Source organism: Microcaecilia unicolor, chromosome 1, assembly GCF_901765095.1.
Source record: "Microcaecilia unicolor chromosome 1, aMicUni1.1, whole genome shotgun sequence".
Taxonomy (NCBI): Eukaryota; Metazoa; Chordata; class Amphibia; order Gymnophiona; family Siphonopidae; genus Microcaecilia; species Microcaecilia unicolor.
The window spans coordinates 245824704-245841409 of NC_044031.1; the positions used below are offsets into that span (position 1 = coordinate 245824704).

The window sequence follows — 16706 nt, forward strand, 5'->3', positions numbered from 1 at the left end:
ACAGGCCATTTTTCAGTGCACCTTAGTAAAAGGACCCCTGTGTGAACTAAATACTGTTCTGCAAATTGTATACACAATGTGCATAGGGTATCTCTGCTGGTGGTGTATATGTGAACGAATCCACAATATCAGTGTCTCTGGCAACATTCAGTGACATATACACACAAACCAGGACTTGTAGCCACCAACTCAAAGAGAGTGCTTGAAACAGTTCACACCAGTATAATATAATAGAAAATTTTTATGTATGTAGAGTACCTTCAGATATTTACCACTATTACTGCAGTCAATAATGCTGCTACAAGGTGGCATAGCACTTCTTTCATCGGGTAACATATGTAACTTATAGAATATTATAAGTTACATGCTAGAATGCAACATTTAGGGGCAAGCATTTATACCTGCTATATACCAGGCATAAGTGTTTGCACCTAAATGTTGGCACATAAATTCCAACTTACGATGTATTCTACAATAACATCTGGGTGTCCATATGCCATTATCGAATAGCGCTTAGTGCCTGGCATATCATGCACATTTTGGTGCCTGTCTTTTGGCACACCATACTGAATTGCCCCTAGGTGAATTGGATCTTACAGGGCTAAATTTAAAAGTCTATGTTTGATTTTCAAGGTCCTCAGATTAAACTGTACCTGCTGTATACCACTTGGGTGAATTTCTTCATAAAGGCAGTTAATTAATACCAATAAACAAACAAATAAACTGTACACACTCACATGACACCAGGATAAATTCCAGAGTTTTTGTTGGCTTCTTCTGCTGGGTAGATTCCAAAGCAAAGATCTAATCATAAACACCAAGGAGCTGGAAAAAAAACTGTAAAACAAATGTGTCTAAACACATAGATCAGAGCAAAGCTTAAATGTCTCTCACAGCAAGGCTACAGCAATTATTAAGAAGTATAAAGTGCATGCCACCACCAAAAGTCTGTCTGGATCAATCAATCTGGCCAAACTGAAGAACAAAGGAGGAGATTGAAAAGGAAGGCAATCCAGGAGACTAATGGTAAACAGACCACATTTTCAAAATTTCTCTAATGATTATGCATGAAAGAAATTGCATAGAACAGAAGCAGTAGGCTGAAAGCTTTCTCTTGCATATTCATTAGGGATAGTGTGAAAACGTGGCTTGCTTGCAGCCCTCCACTTGGACATGCCTGATCTACAGACTTCCATGACCAAGATGGTCAAAGTGTCAAGGGGCACCAAAATCCCAAGCTCTCCACAAATCTGCCTGTATTTTCATTGTGGATATCCTAGAAGCAACACTGGCTGAGAGTGTCCTAAGGGCTAAGTTGAGAACCAGTGAGTAAAGAGTAGACAAGGTCACATGATATATATATATATATATTGACATTTGTAGGACCAAAATGGTGATAGAATTCAAAAAGTTGTGAATCTTAATATAAGTAAGAGGATGGAATCAAAGTAATAGAGCATTTCACTGAAAGCAAAAAATTATGACTTTCATACTTCCAAAAAACATGGCATAGAGGTGGATAAAATAACCAGCAGGAAAGCAAAATGTAGCAACCCTAAGCAAAGCATTAGGGGCTTATTTTATAAAGCACATTAGTGTTAGCAATCTCCGTTCAGCAAATGAGAGGAAGCCCATAGGGAACTGAATGAGCTTCCTCTCATCTGCCGCACTGGGAATCGTAGCGCGGCTTTGTAAAGAGGCCTAGAAGAGGTAACCTGTGCAGAGCATCAACTGCAACCATAGGCACCATCCTGGGCACAGGCTAGATGGGCCATACTGGTCTTTATTTCTGTGAAGCACTAAGTTACTATGTAATTACCTAGCTGTGTATCACTTTCTACATATCTCAGTTTACATGAAATGTAGATCTACACAGCGATAAATAGAGGAAGACAGAGATATTGATAAATAAATAAATACATAGATATAGATAGGCCAATATTCAGCCCGCATAAGTGCTGTGATTGGTGCTGACCCTAGATATTCAGTGCCGGGGCCATTTCTGGTGAGCGGCATTGAATATCCAAGCTAATTTTTGCCACTAAAAACGTTAACTGGCTATGCCAATATTCGGTGCTTAACCGGTTAACTTTTAGCAGTCATACTACCACTACTACTACTATCATTTCTAAAGCGCTACTAGACGTACGCAGCGCTGTACACTTGAACATGAAGAGACAGTCCCTGCTCGACAGAGCTTACAATCTAATTAGGACAGACAAACAGGACACACAAGAGATAAGGGAATATTTGAACAATTTCAATGGTAGCTTGTCAGATCTCCTTTTAGTCACACTAGACAGATTCATTAGATACAAACATCCCACAAAAAGGCGCACTGGCTGTAAAATGAAGATACATACCTGTAGCAGGTATTCTCCAAGGACAGCAGGCTGATTGGGCGCCGGCGGCCCGAGGAACGGAAATCCCCCCAGCAACAAAAGCCTGCCAGAGCCCCCAAGCGCGCGGGGCGTGGCCATCCTCCTGCCTGTCGCGCGAGAGCCCCGAGAGTCATAGATATTTAAGCGGCCATTTGACCATTCAAAATAGCCAGTTTGGCGCTGAATATCCACACCTAACCAGCTATCTGCGGTTAGGCGCTTAAATGCTATTGAACCAGCTCCTGGCCGGTTAAATGGTTTTGAATAGCGGGGGGGGGGGGGGGGGGGGGGGGGGGGGGGAATAGAGTATATGTACTGTGTACACACATATCTGTATCTATAAAACATATATGCACATTGTTTTCTTTTTGTTTTTCTCTAATAAACTGTGATTACACTAACTTGTATTCTCTGGAATGTTTACTTGTATTTACATTGTTTTCCAGGCAGTAGAGTGGCAATGTGATGAATCTACTAAAACAGCTTGCTACAGTAAAGGCAAATCGGAGGTAAGTGCCTGTGTTATTCAGCTTTAAAATATGTCGGGAAGATGGAGAGAACCTGGAAGGCAAGAGAGTGGAAAATATAATTTTATGCTGATTGCTAGAAAATGAAGAGTGCTTGCTTGGTTCCTGTTGGAGGAGGCCATGTGATGAAATTCCTGCTCTGTGAAAACATTTCAAAGTGCTGCTATAAGTAATGAACTCTCTGATCATCTTGCTTCCTTTGCCTCTTACTCATCTGATGGTGTCACAGCGAGGACCTCTCTACCAGTGGCATAGCTAAGTGGTGCCATGGAGGCCTGGGCCCCCCAAAATTTCCTCTGGGCTCCTGGTTTTGGTGGCAAGGGTCCCCAACCTCTGCCATTTGAAATGTTGTCCAGCGCCGGTTTCCGGCGCTGCCGTGTTGCTTGCCCTGCTCTGTCTTCCCTCATGTCTGGCATGCTCCTTTTAGTGAAACACTAAAAGGAGCGTACTGGACGTGAGGGGAAGACAGAGCAGGGCTAGCAACGCTGTGGTGCCGGAGACCGGTGCTGGACAACACTTCAGCTGGCAGGTGTTGAGGACCCCTGCCAGCCAAGGTTTTTGCTGCGGCAGTGGGTGGGGGAGGACCCTTGAAGAAGTAAATATGAGACTGTTAAATGTTAGAAACTATTTTTTTCTTTCACTGCCTGTAAATAGCTGTCCCAGTTACTTAAAACTCCTAGTTTTAGTTGATTGTTTTGGTTCTGAACAAACATTGTAGCTGGGGTTGAGTTATTGTAAGCTAGAGGAGCACAAAGCAATTGAATTTTATGTACTAATTAAAGCTGTTCTCCACCTTGAGCTCCCTACAAACCTTTATCTCTATATATAAAAGGCACCACCAACGTTCTAAATGAAGCCTCCAGCCGGAAGTGTGAAGGGGGAGAGATATCCGGTTTTTCCCATGAGTGTCTGCCCCGCCCTCACTCTCTCGCTCTCTCTAACACAAACAGTGAAGGAAAACACAGCAAAGCACGAAATCAAATCGCTCTCTCTGTAACAGTGAAGGACTCAGAGGGGGGAGGGGAGAGAGGGCAGAAGCCCTCACTATCTCTGTAACACAAACACAGCACAGCAGGAAACTTAACACTGAAGGACTCGACTCCGAGGGGGGAGGGGACAGAGAGCAGAGGGGACAGACAGCACAGGGGAAGGGAGAGAGGGCAGAGGGCAGGGACACACACACTCCCACATGCACACAGAAGAAAACTTTGCTAGCCCCCGTTTCATTTGGATCAGAAACGGGGCTTTTTTACTAGTATTTTACTAAAGTAACTGATGCTTACCTAGGTGAGAAAAAAGAGTTAAATAAATGGTGTCCAAATGAATAGGGGCTTGATTGACCCAATGAAAATCCATAATTGTGAATTTTGGGACAAAGACCAAATTCTGAGATAGAGTGAATATTTATTTATGAGATATTTTGAAAAGTAGTAGAGCAGAAATGTTTGGACTGTTTTACCATAGTCCATACTGTTTTGGCACAGAGCAGGTGACCCATGCAGCAAGGAGGGAGGGCTGTAAAAAAGGTTGATCATAGCTGTGGAGGGAGAGCTGTAAAAAAGTGGATCATGGCTGTGGATTCAGGAGGGGGGCTGTAAAAAAAAGGTTGATAGAGTGTGGATGCAGGGAAGGGTCTAGAAAAATGATGTGTAAGGGTGACATGTTATACATGGAGGGGAGTATGGAAGAAAATGCATTTCTGTTACAACAGAGGGAGGAAGTGGGAGTTTCTAGTTGGGGAGGGGGAGGCTGGAAGCAGAGCCAGAAGCAGCAGGACACCTCAGACACAGTGTTTGTTTGTTTGTTTTTTATAAGACTTTCTATTTTTACTTCACTACTTTTGAAGCCAGTACTGGCCAGGTCAAAATACTCTTCAAAGTTCCAAGTTGGACTCGGCTTACCTGAATATAGTGGTTGCAGTTTCTTAGCTTCGGGGTGAAGGCATCTACAGTGGGCATCATTGCGTCCCTCTGGGACTTCTTAACCTAGCTGTGGTCCAGCCTTTTATACTTCCTGGATCCTGCCCTCCTGTCTCTACTCCTCCTGTGTCACTTCCCCCTTAGGCAGGGCTAGGGTTTTAAGGTGGCCCTGACACGTGAGGGAGTTTTTTTTAAGGGAAGTGGCAACATCCTATAGACTCCTTCACAAGGAAATACAGCAAATCAAACATGTAAATGCTGATATTACACATATAATCAATAGCAAAAATTTCCCAGCAGCATATAACCTCCAGTGCTGTTATTCATATAATCACATTAACCAGTCAAACAAACTCAGCAACATAATTTATAGAGGCGGCATTTCTCCAACTGCAGATTGTGACTGCTAGTCAAACGCCTCAAATGATCATCAGTCCTTTTTTCAGTCCTTTTCACAATCCTATATTTTATCATTTCAATATAGATTTGAATAATAGTGCTTAATACTGAGCTTCAACAGATGGAGTCACTGCCAACATGGCCAGGTTTCACAAGCTTCTTCAGGGAATCGGTCCACTAAAACTTCTCATTATCCAGATCTTATCTATAAAAACTTCAAAGATGACTGGTTTGTACTTTAAATTTCCTATTTTACTCTCTTATCTGTCTCTTAAAATAGCACCGGTGTGTAGCGCTACATTTAAAAGTAATCATGGTAGCATCTGATTGGTTCAGCAGTCCCATGAATCAAGCAACGTGTCTCTAATTCAGCATTTAATCCATTAGGATACAGTATTTAATTGAAAAATCCATCTTTTTTCTTTATAATTGAGAAAATATTCAGAGTTTCCACCAACTCAACTGGATACAGTCAGTGACACGCCAGCATATGTCTTCCACAGAATGATTATAGTCCAACCAATGCTGAACTAAACAAGCCGACACAACTTTGTTGACAATACACGATTTGTGTTCAGTCAGACAAGTCTTTACCTGTCTAGAAGAAAGTCCCACATAAATCATCATACAAGGTAATATAATGAAGTAAATGATATTATAGGAAGACCATGAGGTAAAACGTTACTTATTGCAAGGATGTATCCAATCAGTGCCCTCCATAGTTAGGAGACACCACGTACACCTTCCACATTGATAATGACCTAATACCTCAACAGTCTCTTCTCGATAATCAAATATCTCTTGTAAGTGAGATACTCTCCAATAGTCTTTCCATGGTGGAATGCACAAATAGGTTGATCTTCAAAATGAGTATGTATTTACAGCACTCACCAATGATCATGTAATAATGCAGCAATCTTGGAACTTAGTTCTGGAAAAGGTAATACCGCTTCTAAACCTTTTTTTTTCTGTTGATTGTTTATATTGCAACAAATTTAGCATGAAAATATGCCTTTCAAACAATCTTCAAGGATAACCTCATGCAAGAAATTGTTGAGACATCCTCTGCGCCTGTACTTTAATATCCTGAAGAGAGGAACAAATCCTTCTTATCCGTAAGAGCTGACTAATGGGTAAACTGGCTTTAAGATGGTACGGATGGAAGCTACCAAAATGCAAATATATATATTCTTAGCCACTGATTTTTGAAACAGAGTGGTTGAAGACTTCATCCTTTCATGAATCAGTTTTACACACAGTGCTTTTCTGTGGTTTGTTTTGAAACAAAATTAAAAAGACCGGCTTTGTTATGTTTTCCATTTAATTTCAAAACAAATGCACACCCCTAAACTCTTTTGCTAATCAGCATCTCCATCTTAACAAGGACAAGGAATACCATTCTGATATTGTCTGAGATAACAAGAAGTTCAATTGGTAGTCCACCTTTAAATTATGATATTTTGTCCAGATGAATTTTCTGAGAAGAGCAAAGAAATATACTCATTTGGAGGTGCCTCTGGAATGCTCAGAAACTTGGCATTAAGAATGGAGAGGATAAACAAAGGATGAAAGGTATTTTGACATTTTAAGAATGTTACACTTCCAAATAAAATCAGCAGAACCTTCTTGAGTGGAAAGTGTATGTACTCTGTGTTGTACATAAGTACACAAGTGTTGCCATACTGGGACAGACCGAAGGTCCATCAAGCCCAGTATCCTGTTTCCAACAGTGGCCAATCCAGGCCACAAGTACCTGGCAAGATCCCAAAATAGTACAATACATTTTATGCTGCTTATCCCAGAAATAAGCAGGGAATTTTCCCAAGTCAATTTTAATAATGGCTTATGGACTTTTCTTTTAGAAAGCTATCCAAACCTTTTTTAAACCCCGCTAACTGCTTTTACCATGTTCTCTGGCAACGAATTCCAGAGTTTAATTACACGTTGAGTGAAGAAATACTCTTCACTCAATACTTTGTAGCTTCATTACGTGCCCCCTGATCATAGTATTTTTGGAAAGAGTAAACAATTGATTCGCATCTACCCGTTCTACTCCACTCAGTATTTTATAGACCTTTATCATATCTCCCCTCAGCCATCTTTTCTCCAAGCTGAAGAGCCCAAGCCATTTCAGCCTTTCTTCATAGGGAAGTCATCCCAACTCCTTTATCATTTTCGTCGCCCTTCTCTAATTCCACTATATCTTTTTTGAGATGCGGTGACCAGAATTGTAGTCGTACCATGGAGCAATACAAAGGCATTATAACATCCTAATTTTTATTTTCCATTCCTTTCCCTAATAATACCTAACATTCTGTTCACTTTCTTTGCTGCCACACACACTGAGCAGAGGGTTTCAAAGTATTGTCAACGATGACTCCTAGATTCTTTTCCTGGTCAATGACTCATTGTTATTGAGCTTTGTCCAGTACTCTTTTGTGTTGAGAGGGAAGCTGAAAAGATGGGGATGGCCACAGTGTCAAAGTTCACTTTGTTGTCCCACAGCTTATTAAGGAAGATGGAGCAGCAAAATCTGAAAACTCACCTTCTATAATAACGTACTCCATCAAAATCCTTCTCTTTCTTCAAATATCTTCGTCCTACCACCGACTATATCTATTATCCTCTCATGAATATGTCATAATAACACTCTGTAAGCCACATTGAGCCTGCAAATAGGTGGGATAATGTGGGGTACAAATGTAATAAATAAATAAATAAATAAATAAATAAAATAAGCAAAGGTGACAATTCATTTACAGTGCATTTAATAAAAAAATATATGATAAGCATAAGAACTACAGTTTCAATCCTCATGGCTAAGACCTGAAATAAGGCCAGATATTCTGTCCACTTCCACACTGTGCTCGGATCTATTGTTATTTGTGACTTTGTTCTAATGGAAAGCAATCACGCATAATATTCTAGGTAAGCCTAGAAAAAAGTACTTAAAAATTCTTCCTCTTAAACATTGTGGGGTCCTTTTACAAAGGTGCACTAGCATTTTTAGCGTGCACTAAAAATAAGGGTGAGCTAAATGCTAGAGACACCCATATATTCCTATGGACATCTCTAGTGTATAGTGCACGTTAAAAACACTAGTACCCCTGTGTGCTGTATGTATCCATTGCAGTGTATATCCTGGCTGGATGGTTCATGGTAGATTTTTTTTCTATATTTGATTTTCTGAGTTCAAATATTACATTGCAGGTGGAATTACTTATTTAAAAGCTCAGTCGACATTGTGCCATTTGTAAGCATCTTCATTCAGGGGCAACTTTTATGCAATACCTGTCAAATCCCTTAAAAAATAAAAGAATTGCTGGATTAAGATAATTTGGAGCTCAATCTGCGTTTCTATTGATTTCTTTTTTTTTTTTCACAGATACTGCTTGTTGCTTTGCAACATGAATTAACCTTGAGCCGGGGTCATTTTAAAATGAACTGTATGGTTATAGACGACCTGGATTAATAGACTTTCCTTTTTGTTTGACAGGATGAATGCCAGAACTACATCCGTGTGCTTCTTATTAGTGGTGACCGGCTTTTTGCCTGCGGAACCAACGCTTTTACTCCCATCTGCACCAATCGCACGGTATGAAGATGGTAGACCATCTTGTTAGCGAAAATATTAGGCATCTTTGGTGAAGTTTCAGCCTTGCACTCCCCCCCTTAGCCTTCTCCCCCTCAGATTTTAATAATTATACTCAGTGGTATGCTGGTAAACAACAGGCTCTATCCCCGGGTACAGCCAGCCCTGCAATTTAGGGGGGGAGGAGTCTCGCGAGGCCGCCACTGGAAGTCTCGGCAGCCATTTTCAAAGAGCAGTACGGCAGTGAGAGGGTCAGCGCCAGCAGTGGGCAGGAAAAACTGGGGATCTTCCCTGGCCTGAAGAATCCACCAGGGCAGCTGCCTTCAGGTATGTGCTGGGACCCTGCTGCTCGGGGAAGGAAAGGCAAACCAGCTCGCCCTGTCTCAACAAATGGCTCACAAAATGTCACAAAAATTAACAACCGGCTCTTGCGAGCCGGTGCAAGCCGAATCCAGCACACCACTGATTATACTCAGAAATAATGATTACCCCAGTATCATGTACACCAGAGAGGGAGTAGGGAAGGTAGGCTCTTTCCAATCAGTGAAGGAGACATATGGATGATAAAAGACTTTATTGGATAGCATCCCTTCCAGATTGATGCTGTAAAATCACATTATTGGACAGCATACTTTTAAATATTATACAGGTAAAGCATGGGTTGATGGTTCACTGAACTTTTGTGGCTGTCAGTATCTATTTTGCTTTGACTGCAGCTGCTGTTTGCTGCCCCCCCCCCCCCCCCCCCCGAGTGTCACCTTATGCAATTTCCTAGTTTGCCTAATAGTTGAGATGGTCTTGCTTACTGGCTCAAAGTAAAATAGGGATTTTTATATAAACCTTCATATAGACTTCAGAAACATTGTTTGCAGGTGAAGTCATGAGCGAAACAAATCCTTTGTACTGTACTGCAGAAAAGGACAAAATGAAACAAATGAAAGCACTTGATGATGTGAATATAGCTATCATTTTCAGCCCTCAAGGAGAGATTGGACATTTTCTTTGAAGGAGCTGCACCTTCTTTCTCTCTATCATTCCCCCTTCAGAGTATTTACTAGGGTAGTGCATTTCATAGCACATATATGGATTGGTTGAGTGCTTAAAATTTTCTAGTGCAGGCAAATCAATTGTTTGTGTATATAAAAAAAAGTTCTAGACCAGGGGCCACAACCCCAGTTGGGTTTTCAAGATCTGCATAATGAATATGTATGAGATTAATTTGCATGTACTGCTTCCATTGTATGCAAATGGATCTTATGCATATTCATTGTGGAAATCTTGCAAACCCGACAGGGTGTGGCTCTCGAAGACCATAGTTGCTCACCCTGGTCTAGACCATATTCAAGGCACATATTAAAAATGAATATGTGAAATGAACTGGAAAAAACCCATCCAAAATCAGAAAATAATTGGACCCCCCCCCCCCCCAAAAAAAAAGAACCACATATTTTGGTCCATGCATATCCCTAGTGCTTACTGATCCCCTACTATCAGGATTAAGGTGTAGGCAAACTGGGCACATGCATAGAGCCCAAATATTTAGGGGTGCCTGGTCAGATGATCTAGCATAGCAGCTTCCCAACTGGTGTGCCATCACTTCTCTAGTAAGATAGATAGCGCTCAGCAGAGAGAAGACTGGGGGTAGTAGGCAGTCCATCCTCCGCAGCCCCCCCCCCCCCCCCATTGTTGTCCTCTAGCTGGCATGACTCAGTCAGTGACCAGTGCTTGCTTCCTAGCTTCTAACAGAACCAGGAGGTTTCTCAGAGATTTGCCAGACCCAGTTCCAGCTGGAGAGAAGAAGGAGGAGGAAGAGGAGGTGGCAACATTGGTTGCTCACTCCTGTTTATGAAGGGGATCAGGCAGGGGGTGTGGTGTGATTATGTCAGGGTGGTTGGAGGATGATGGGGTTTGAAAATCTATTTATGTTATAATGGCTCAAGATACTATGCACATCATCAAAGGCCCACGTGTACATAGGGAGCAGTCAGATGTCCTGAACTAACTAAATAAAAAGGTTTAATGTTAGCTCAAAAATGCCATTGATTTCTTTTCAAATTAAGAAAATAGGCTTAAAAACATATTAAAATATAAATATATGCAGCACAGCTCCAGTGCGAAGGGTTGCTGCTTTCAACCTTAGCCCTCATATTACTACCCAGTATGCTGAAGTGAAAAATTCCTAAAAAGCTATTTAAAAGTGTGCTTTCCTGATTGTATTCAGAGAATATCATTGTATAAGTTACCCTTACAATTACCTCCTTGCTGCCTTTGGGCTCTTTTTACAAAGGCACGCTAGCGATTCCGGTGCAGCAAACGCAACGAAACCCATTCAGTTCCTGTGGGCTTTGTTGCATTTGCCACGCCAAAATCACTACAGTGACTTTGTCAAAGGAGCCCTTTGGGTTTGATGACCAAGGCATTACAATTGTTTCTTAAAAGGATGGGTAGACTTGCAGGGCCCACAATACAATACAGAAAAGGTCTGAAAGATTGTCATCTAGGATCAGAACTGTAAACGTCCACAGCTCTGTGTTTTACCTGTTGATCACTGTAGATGTTGCAGTACATAAATGCAAGAAAGAACTAGATCGAGCTAGCTGCAGGGGTTTTCTGTGAAATTGGAGACGAATGGCAGAAGCTAAAGAGCATGATTTTTCAGACCTTATTCTATTACGCTGTGGATACAGATTTCTCCCAATTCTGAATGGCTTGTTGTAGATTGCTCATTTTGTATTTGCAAACAACTGCCAGTCATGCTCAATTTAAAAGGTCAGATGTAGAATGGTTTTGTAATGAGACCCACTGCTCTTTGCACAGTATGTAGGTACTGAACCGTCTGAAATAAAAGAAAACACAGCAACAGCATTAGTTAAGTTACAGAAAAATAGGCAGAGCCGTGATTATCTAGGAAAAAAACCCTCTCTTTTGGGGACTGCCATGAGTACAGAAAATGTTAGCAGCTTTTTGGTTCGTATTTTTCCCTACAGTTCTAGACAGTGACAAGGATGGGTGAATTTGTCTGGATCCAGCACAGATGCCAGCTCCCAGTAAACTGGTCTGTTTAGATTTTTTGTTTTCCTGTTTTTCATGTCTAGTTTAGGCTCCAGTTTTGTAACAGTTAGATGGCTGGGTCTTATGTCCAATTTCACTGGGGCAGAAGCAAAATTTGGAGTTGAGATGATTGGCATCAGCGTGGATTTTTTAATACCATGGGCTCCTCTGCTCCCATTTTCATGACAGCCTGGAGGTGGCTGAGATTAAATCCAGCCTTTTTGTATTCATCCCTTGCCATCATGCCACATGCAAAAACATTTACGAAGGCGTATCTGGCTGCCATTTCTTTTTGCAGATTTCTCTTTGTAAGTTTTCTGGAAATCACATCTTTTTTTATTTTCTTCTTAGATGGAGTACTTGAGCTTAACATATCTTTCTTACATTGCTGTTCTTAGTTATGAAAAGGAAAGAAGTGCCCAAAAATTGTCTCTTGCTACAATCATTAGGATGTATTTTTAGCTTAAATATCTGCAATGTTGTAATATTCATAAGGAGAGATATATGAATATATAGGCCCTTCTCTGTGAAATACTCCTGAATGGTGTAGGCCATCCCGCATTAACTAATGCCGTTGTTATTGTTTCTTAGCTGTTAACTGGACGGAGAGGATCTAAGATTTTATTTTCATTTTCCATTTTTTCTTTTCATGACAACTTCTTTCTAAATACTCCTTGAATTAATGTTTGCAAGAGAGGTTTTCAGGCTTGCTAAAGTGGACAATCCAACCTTTTATGCCCACTCTACTTTTGATTTTAGAAGCTTAAGGGTTGTGTGTGTGTGTCAGACAGTTATTCAGAAGATCCCCTGGTATTTAGCCCACAGCAGCTTAAAGCCCTAACTGCTGTTCTGAATCTAACCTTGACATTCAAAACTGGGCCATATCTGGACACCAGCACTGAATATTTGGGTAGGCAGCAGACCCTGAAGTGATTTATTTATTTATACACTATCTACCAATTCTAGGTGGATTACAACATTACATGTATAAAATACAATAAAGAAATAAAACAACAGTATAGCATAAAAACAAAATAGTAATACAATCTCCATCCATATTACCTTCACTACATAAGACAGCCAGCCCATTACACATACAATATATACATTGTACACGAATAACAGGTCAGGCAATGACATCAGAGCAGAAAACACTGTCATCAGATTACAGTGGGTTGATGCTATAGATTTCCTGAAACAGCAGGATCTGTAGCATAGATTTCAACTCTTTTATATCTGGAAGCGATCGAAGTTTGTTTGGAAGTGTTGTCCCACAACTGAGGACCTTTAATGTAAAAAATAGAATTCCTAAATTCCTCCAAATAGACATAACAGAAGGGAAAGTACACCTCAAATGTTTGATGATGATGATGGTAGCGAACAAGCGGGCTGATGAAGGTGTAAAGTGGATATTCAATGCCGGCACTCACATAGCTAAGCAGTCTTATCTGCCCAGTTGTCTGTGTGAGCACCGGAAGTGAATATGGCCAGTGCCATGTAACTGCTGGTTCCTCCTCAACTCTGTCCACAAATTACCCTAGTACTAATTAAGCAGTCAAAGGGGATATTCAGCGAAACTGTTTCAGTTAAGTGCTGCTGAATATCCAGGGATGACCAGCAAGATGGGGTTTAGGCAGGCAGGAGCTTTTAGTATGATGACGTTTAATGGTTATTTATTATTTTATTAATTTTTTGTAATTCTTGATGTATCAGTGTCTTTTTATATTTATTGTATCTCACCTTGAATCTCAAATTGAGGGAGTTGGCGGGTGATAAGTCCTCTACAACATGGCATAATACTTAAACCCTGTTGAATATTTACCCTAATACTTTTAATCAGAGTTCAGTTCACAGTATCAGTTGGTTATGCTGTACTATCTCTCCTTGGAATCAATGTGAGACAATTAAAATGTTAATCTCAAGTGTTTTTTTTTTGTTTGTTTTGTTTCTTGATTGACATTTTATGTATTTATTTATTTTTATTCTTTGTTTGACTTTTTTTTGGTCCCTTCACTGGCTACCACAGCTAAATAACCTGACAGAGATACATGATCAGATCAGTGGCATGGCTCGCTGCCCCTACAGTCCTCAGCACAACTCTACAGCACTGCTCACTTCCAGCGGGGAACTCTATGCTGCCACAGCTATGGACTTTCCAGGAAGGGATCCTGCAATATACCGTAGCATCGGAGCCCTTCCCCCACTTCGTACTGCACAGTACAACTCCAAGTGGCTCAATGGTAAGTTCGGCCAAACTTTTAAAACCTTATTCTCGTGAGTTCATACATCTCCTGCACCAGTCTTGTGTCCCAAGACAGTTTTCATCATACTTGCACTTAATGGGAACCTTTTTTAAAGCACTGGGATTCCTATATTTGGCTGAAAAAAGGGCACAAATTTAGGAGCTCAGCTGTTTTTGAATATCAGCTCTTCCCAAAACCCTAGCTGGCAAATAGAAACAGGAGCTGGAATATGCAGCGCCAACAGTTTAGGGTAAGAAGAGGTTGGATATTAAGATGGTGACCAAGAAAGGAAGCCAGAGTGAGGTCTGCTTGCCCATCTTCTGCCTCTGGCTGATCTTGCAATGCCAAGTGATGTGACAAAGAGGAGTGTACAGGATGATATTGTGTGGTGGGGGAGGGGGTGAAATAAGAGGAAAGAAGAAGCAAGTGAGGGTGGGGACATAGGGAGGAGAAAGCAGGAAATTGTGTGAGTGTTCTGTGGGGTGGTGAGGGGGAATCAGAGCCACTACCCCACTTTTCTGCTTCAACCTCCCCAAACAAGTGAGTCACCGACCGCCTATGGGAATAAGTGACCTTGGAGGGTAGATAGAAGAAACAGGTTGATTGGACACTGAGGGGAAGGGGAGTATGAGAAACTGCAGGAAAGACGATGGGGAGTGGGGCATAGTGGAGAGAGAAAATGATGAGGGAAGGGAAAGAGGTTGTTAAACATGGGAGAACTGAAAATTTGCTTTGGGCTGTAAACAAATGTAATCTGAGTATATTTTTAAGCTTATTTGATCCAATGGCACATTTTTAAATCCTCCATGTATCCATGTAGTCACACTGAAGAAAACCCCATTAGATTGCTAATTGAACCCTACTCTTTTTACTCATCTGGCCTTTCTGTTCATGCTGGTTAATTCCCTGCTTTTCAATGCATAAAGCTGAATTAGTTTCCTTTCAAAGTCCAATTAATGTCAGTCCACATTAAAGTCATACTGGTATTAGTGTGGACATGTTAATAAAACTTTCCTGCTGTGGCTGGATCTGGAATGAGAATTAATTAGGGATGTGCTTTCATTAGCATGCCTTAAAAACTGAATGTGCACTACGTTTATTTATTTTTGTAATTTTATTTATATGTAAGTTTTACAGTAGCCAAACTACACAGATTTTGAATGACATAACCAATGATTCTCATTCCTTCCACATTTCCCCCTAATTATCCCCAACAGCCTCGCTTCCCTCCCCCCCATCTAAACTTACAGTTATGCACCACTCCCTTGTCTCTCAGCTCTCCAATTAAAGTCAACTGTATCATGCTTGATTGCTGTGAGAAAACTCAAAACAAAGACATTCCAGAATCTTTTATAGAGCCAGTCTGAGTTTGGAACATTAGACGTATTCCAAGTACTTACAGTTCACAATGGGCTACTGCAATCAGCACCAGCAAAATATGCTTTATATCACTTGATAGTTCACCTGGCAATACCAGAAGATTTTTGGGGGTTACCTGTGGGACAATGAAAAATGCTATGGGGGGAGGGAGAGACAAGGCTGCCATGAAGTTTATTTAACATGGTTTAAATTATGAATTAAAACCTAAGTATCAAACATAACAAAGTTTTAACGTGTTCAAAATTTATATTAAATGTTTTAGCCTACAGGACAGCTGAGGAAAAGTTAGGGACTTTGGCAGGGCTTTTTCTGCTTTCTGTTTTCTTTCTACAGGTGCAAGTACTTCTGTAACTGCAGTATGGCTGGGAAACGTGGAGGGGCATAATCAAATGGGGATGCCCATCTCTGAGGACGTCCCCGTGAATGGGCGGGGCATCCCGTATTATCGAAACAAGATGGGCGTCCATCTTTCATTTCGATTATACGGTCGGGGACGCCCAAATCTCGACCTAAATGTTGAGATCGTTGACCTAAATGCTGAGATGGTTGACCTAAATGTTGAGATGGTCGACCTTAGAGATGGACGACCTCGGTTTTCGCCAATAAGGCATTTGATCGTGGGAGGAGCCAGCAATCGTAGTGCACTGGTCCCCCTGACATGCCAGGATACCAACCGGGCACCCTAGGGGGCATTGCAGTGGACTTCACAAATTGCTCCCAGGTGCTTAGCTCCCTTACCTTCGGTGCTGAGCCCCCCAACCCCCCCCCGCCCAAAACCCACTCCCCACAACTGTACACTACTACCATAGCCCTTAGGGATGAAGGGGGGCACCTACATGTGGGTACATTGGGTTTCGGGTGGGTTTTGGAGGGCTCACATTTACCACCACAAGTGTAACAGGTGGGGGGGGGATGGGCCTGGGTCCACCTGCCTGAAGTGTACTGCACCCACTAAAAACTGCTCCAGGGACCTGCATACTGCTGTGGTGGAGCTGGGTATGACATTTGAGGCTGGCATAGAGGCTGGAAAAAATGTTTTAAAATTTTTTTCTTTTGGGTGGGAGGGGGTTGGTGACCACTGGGGGAGTAAGGGGAGGTCATCCCCAATTCCCTCTGGTGGTCATCTGGTCAGTTCGGGCACCTTTTTTCGAGGCTTGGTCATTAAAAAAAGGGACCAAGTAAAGTCGGCCAAATGCTCATCAGGGACGCCCTTC

General features: G+C 41.5%; 1 protein-coding gene across 3 annotated transcripts in view; it reads left to right on the forward strand.

The window, feature by feature from the left end:
- SEMA5A (semaphorin 5A) overlaps positions 1-16706 on the forward strand; it is a 976513-nt gene that overhangs the window by 552047 nt on the left and 407760 nt on the right. For all 3 annotated transcript variants that reach the window (XM_030205332.1, XM_030205321.1, XM_030205342.1), the window contains 3 exons: positions 2828-2890; positions 8723-8821; positions 13896-14109. In XM_030205332.1, coding sequence (XP_030061192.1) covers positions 2828-2890; positions 8723-8821; positions 13896-14109 — 376 coding nt within the window. The remainder of the gene's footprint in view (positions 1-2827; positions 2891-8722; positions 8822-13895; positions 14110-16706) is intronic.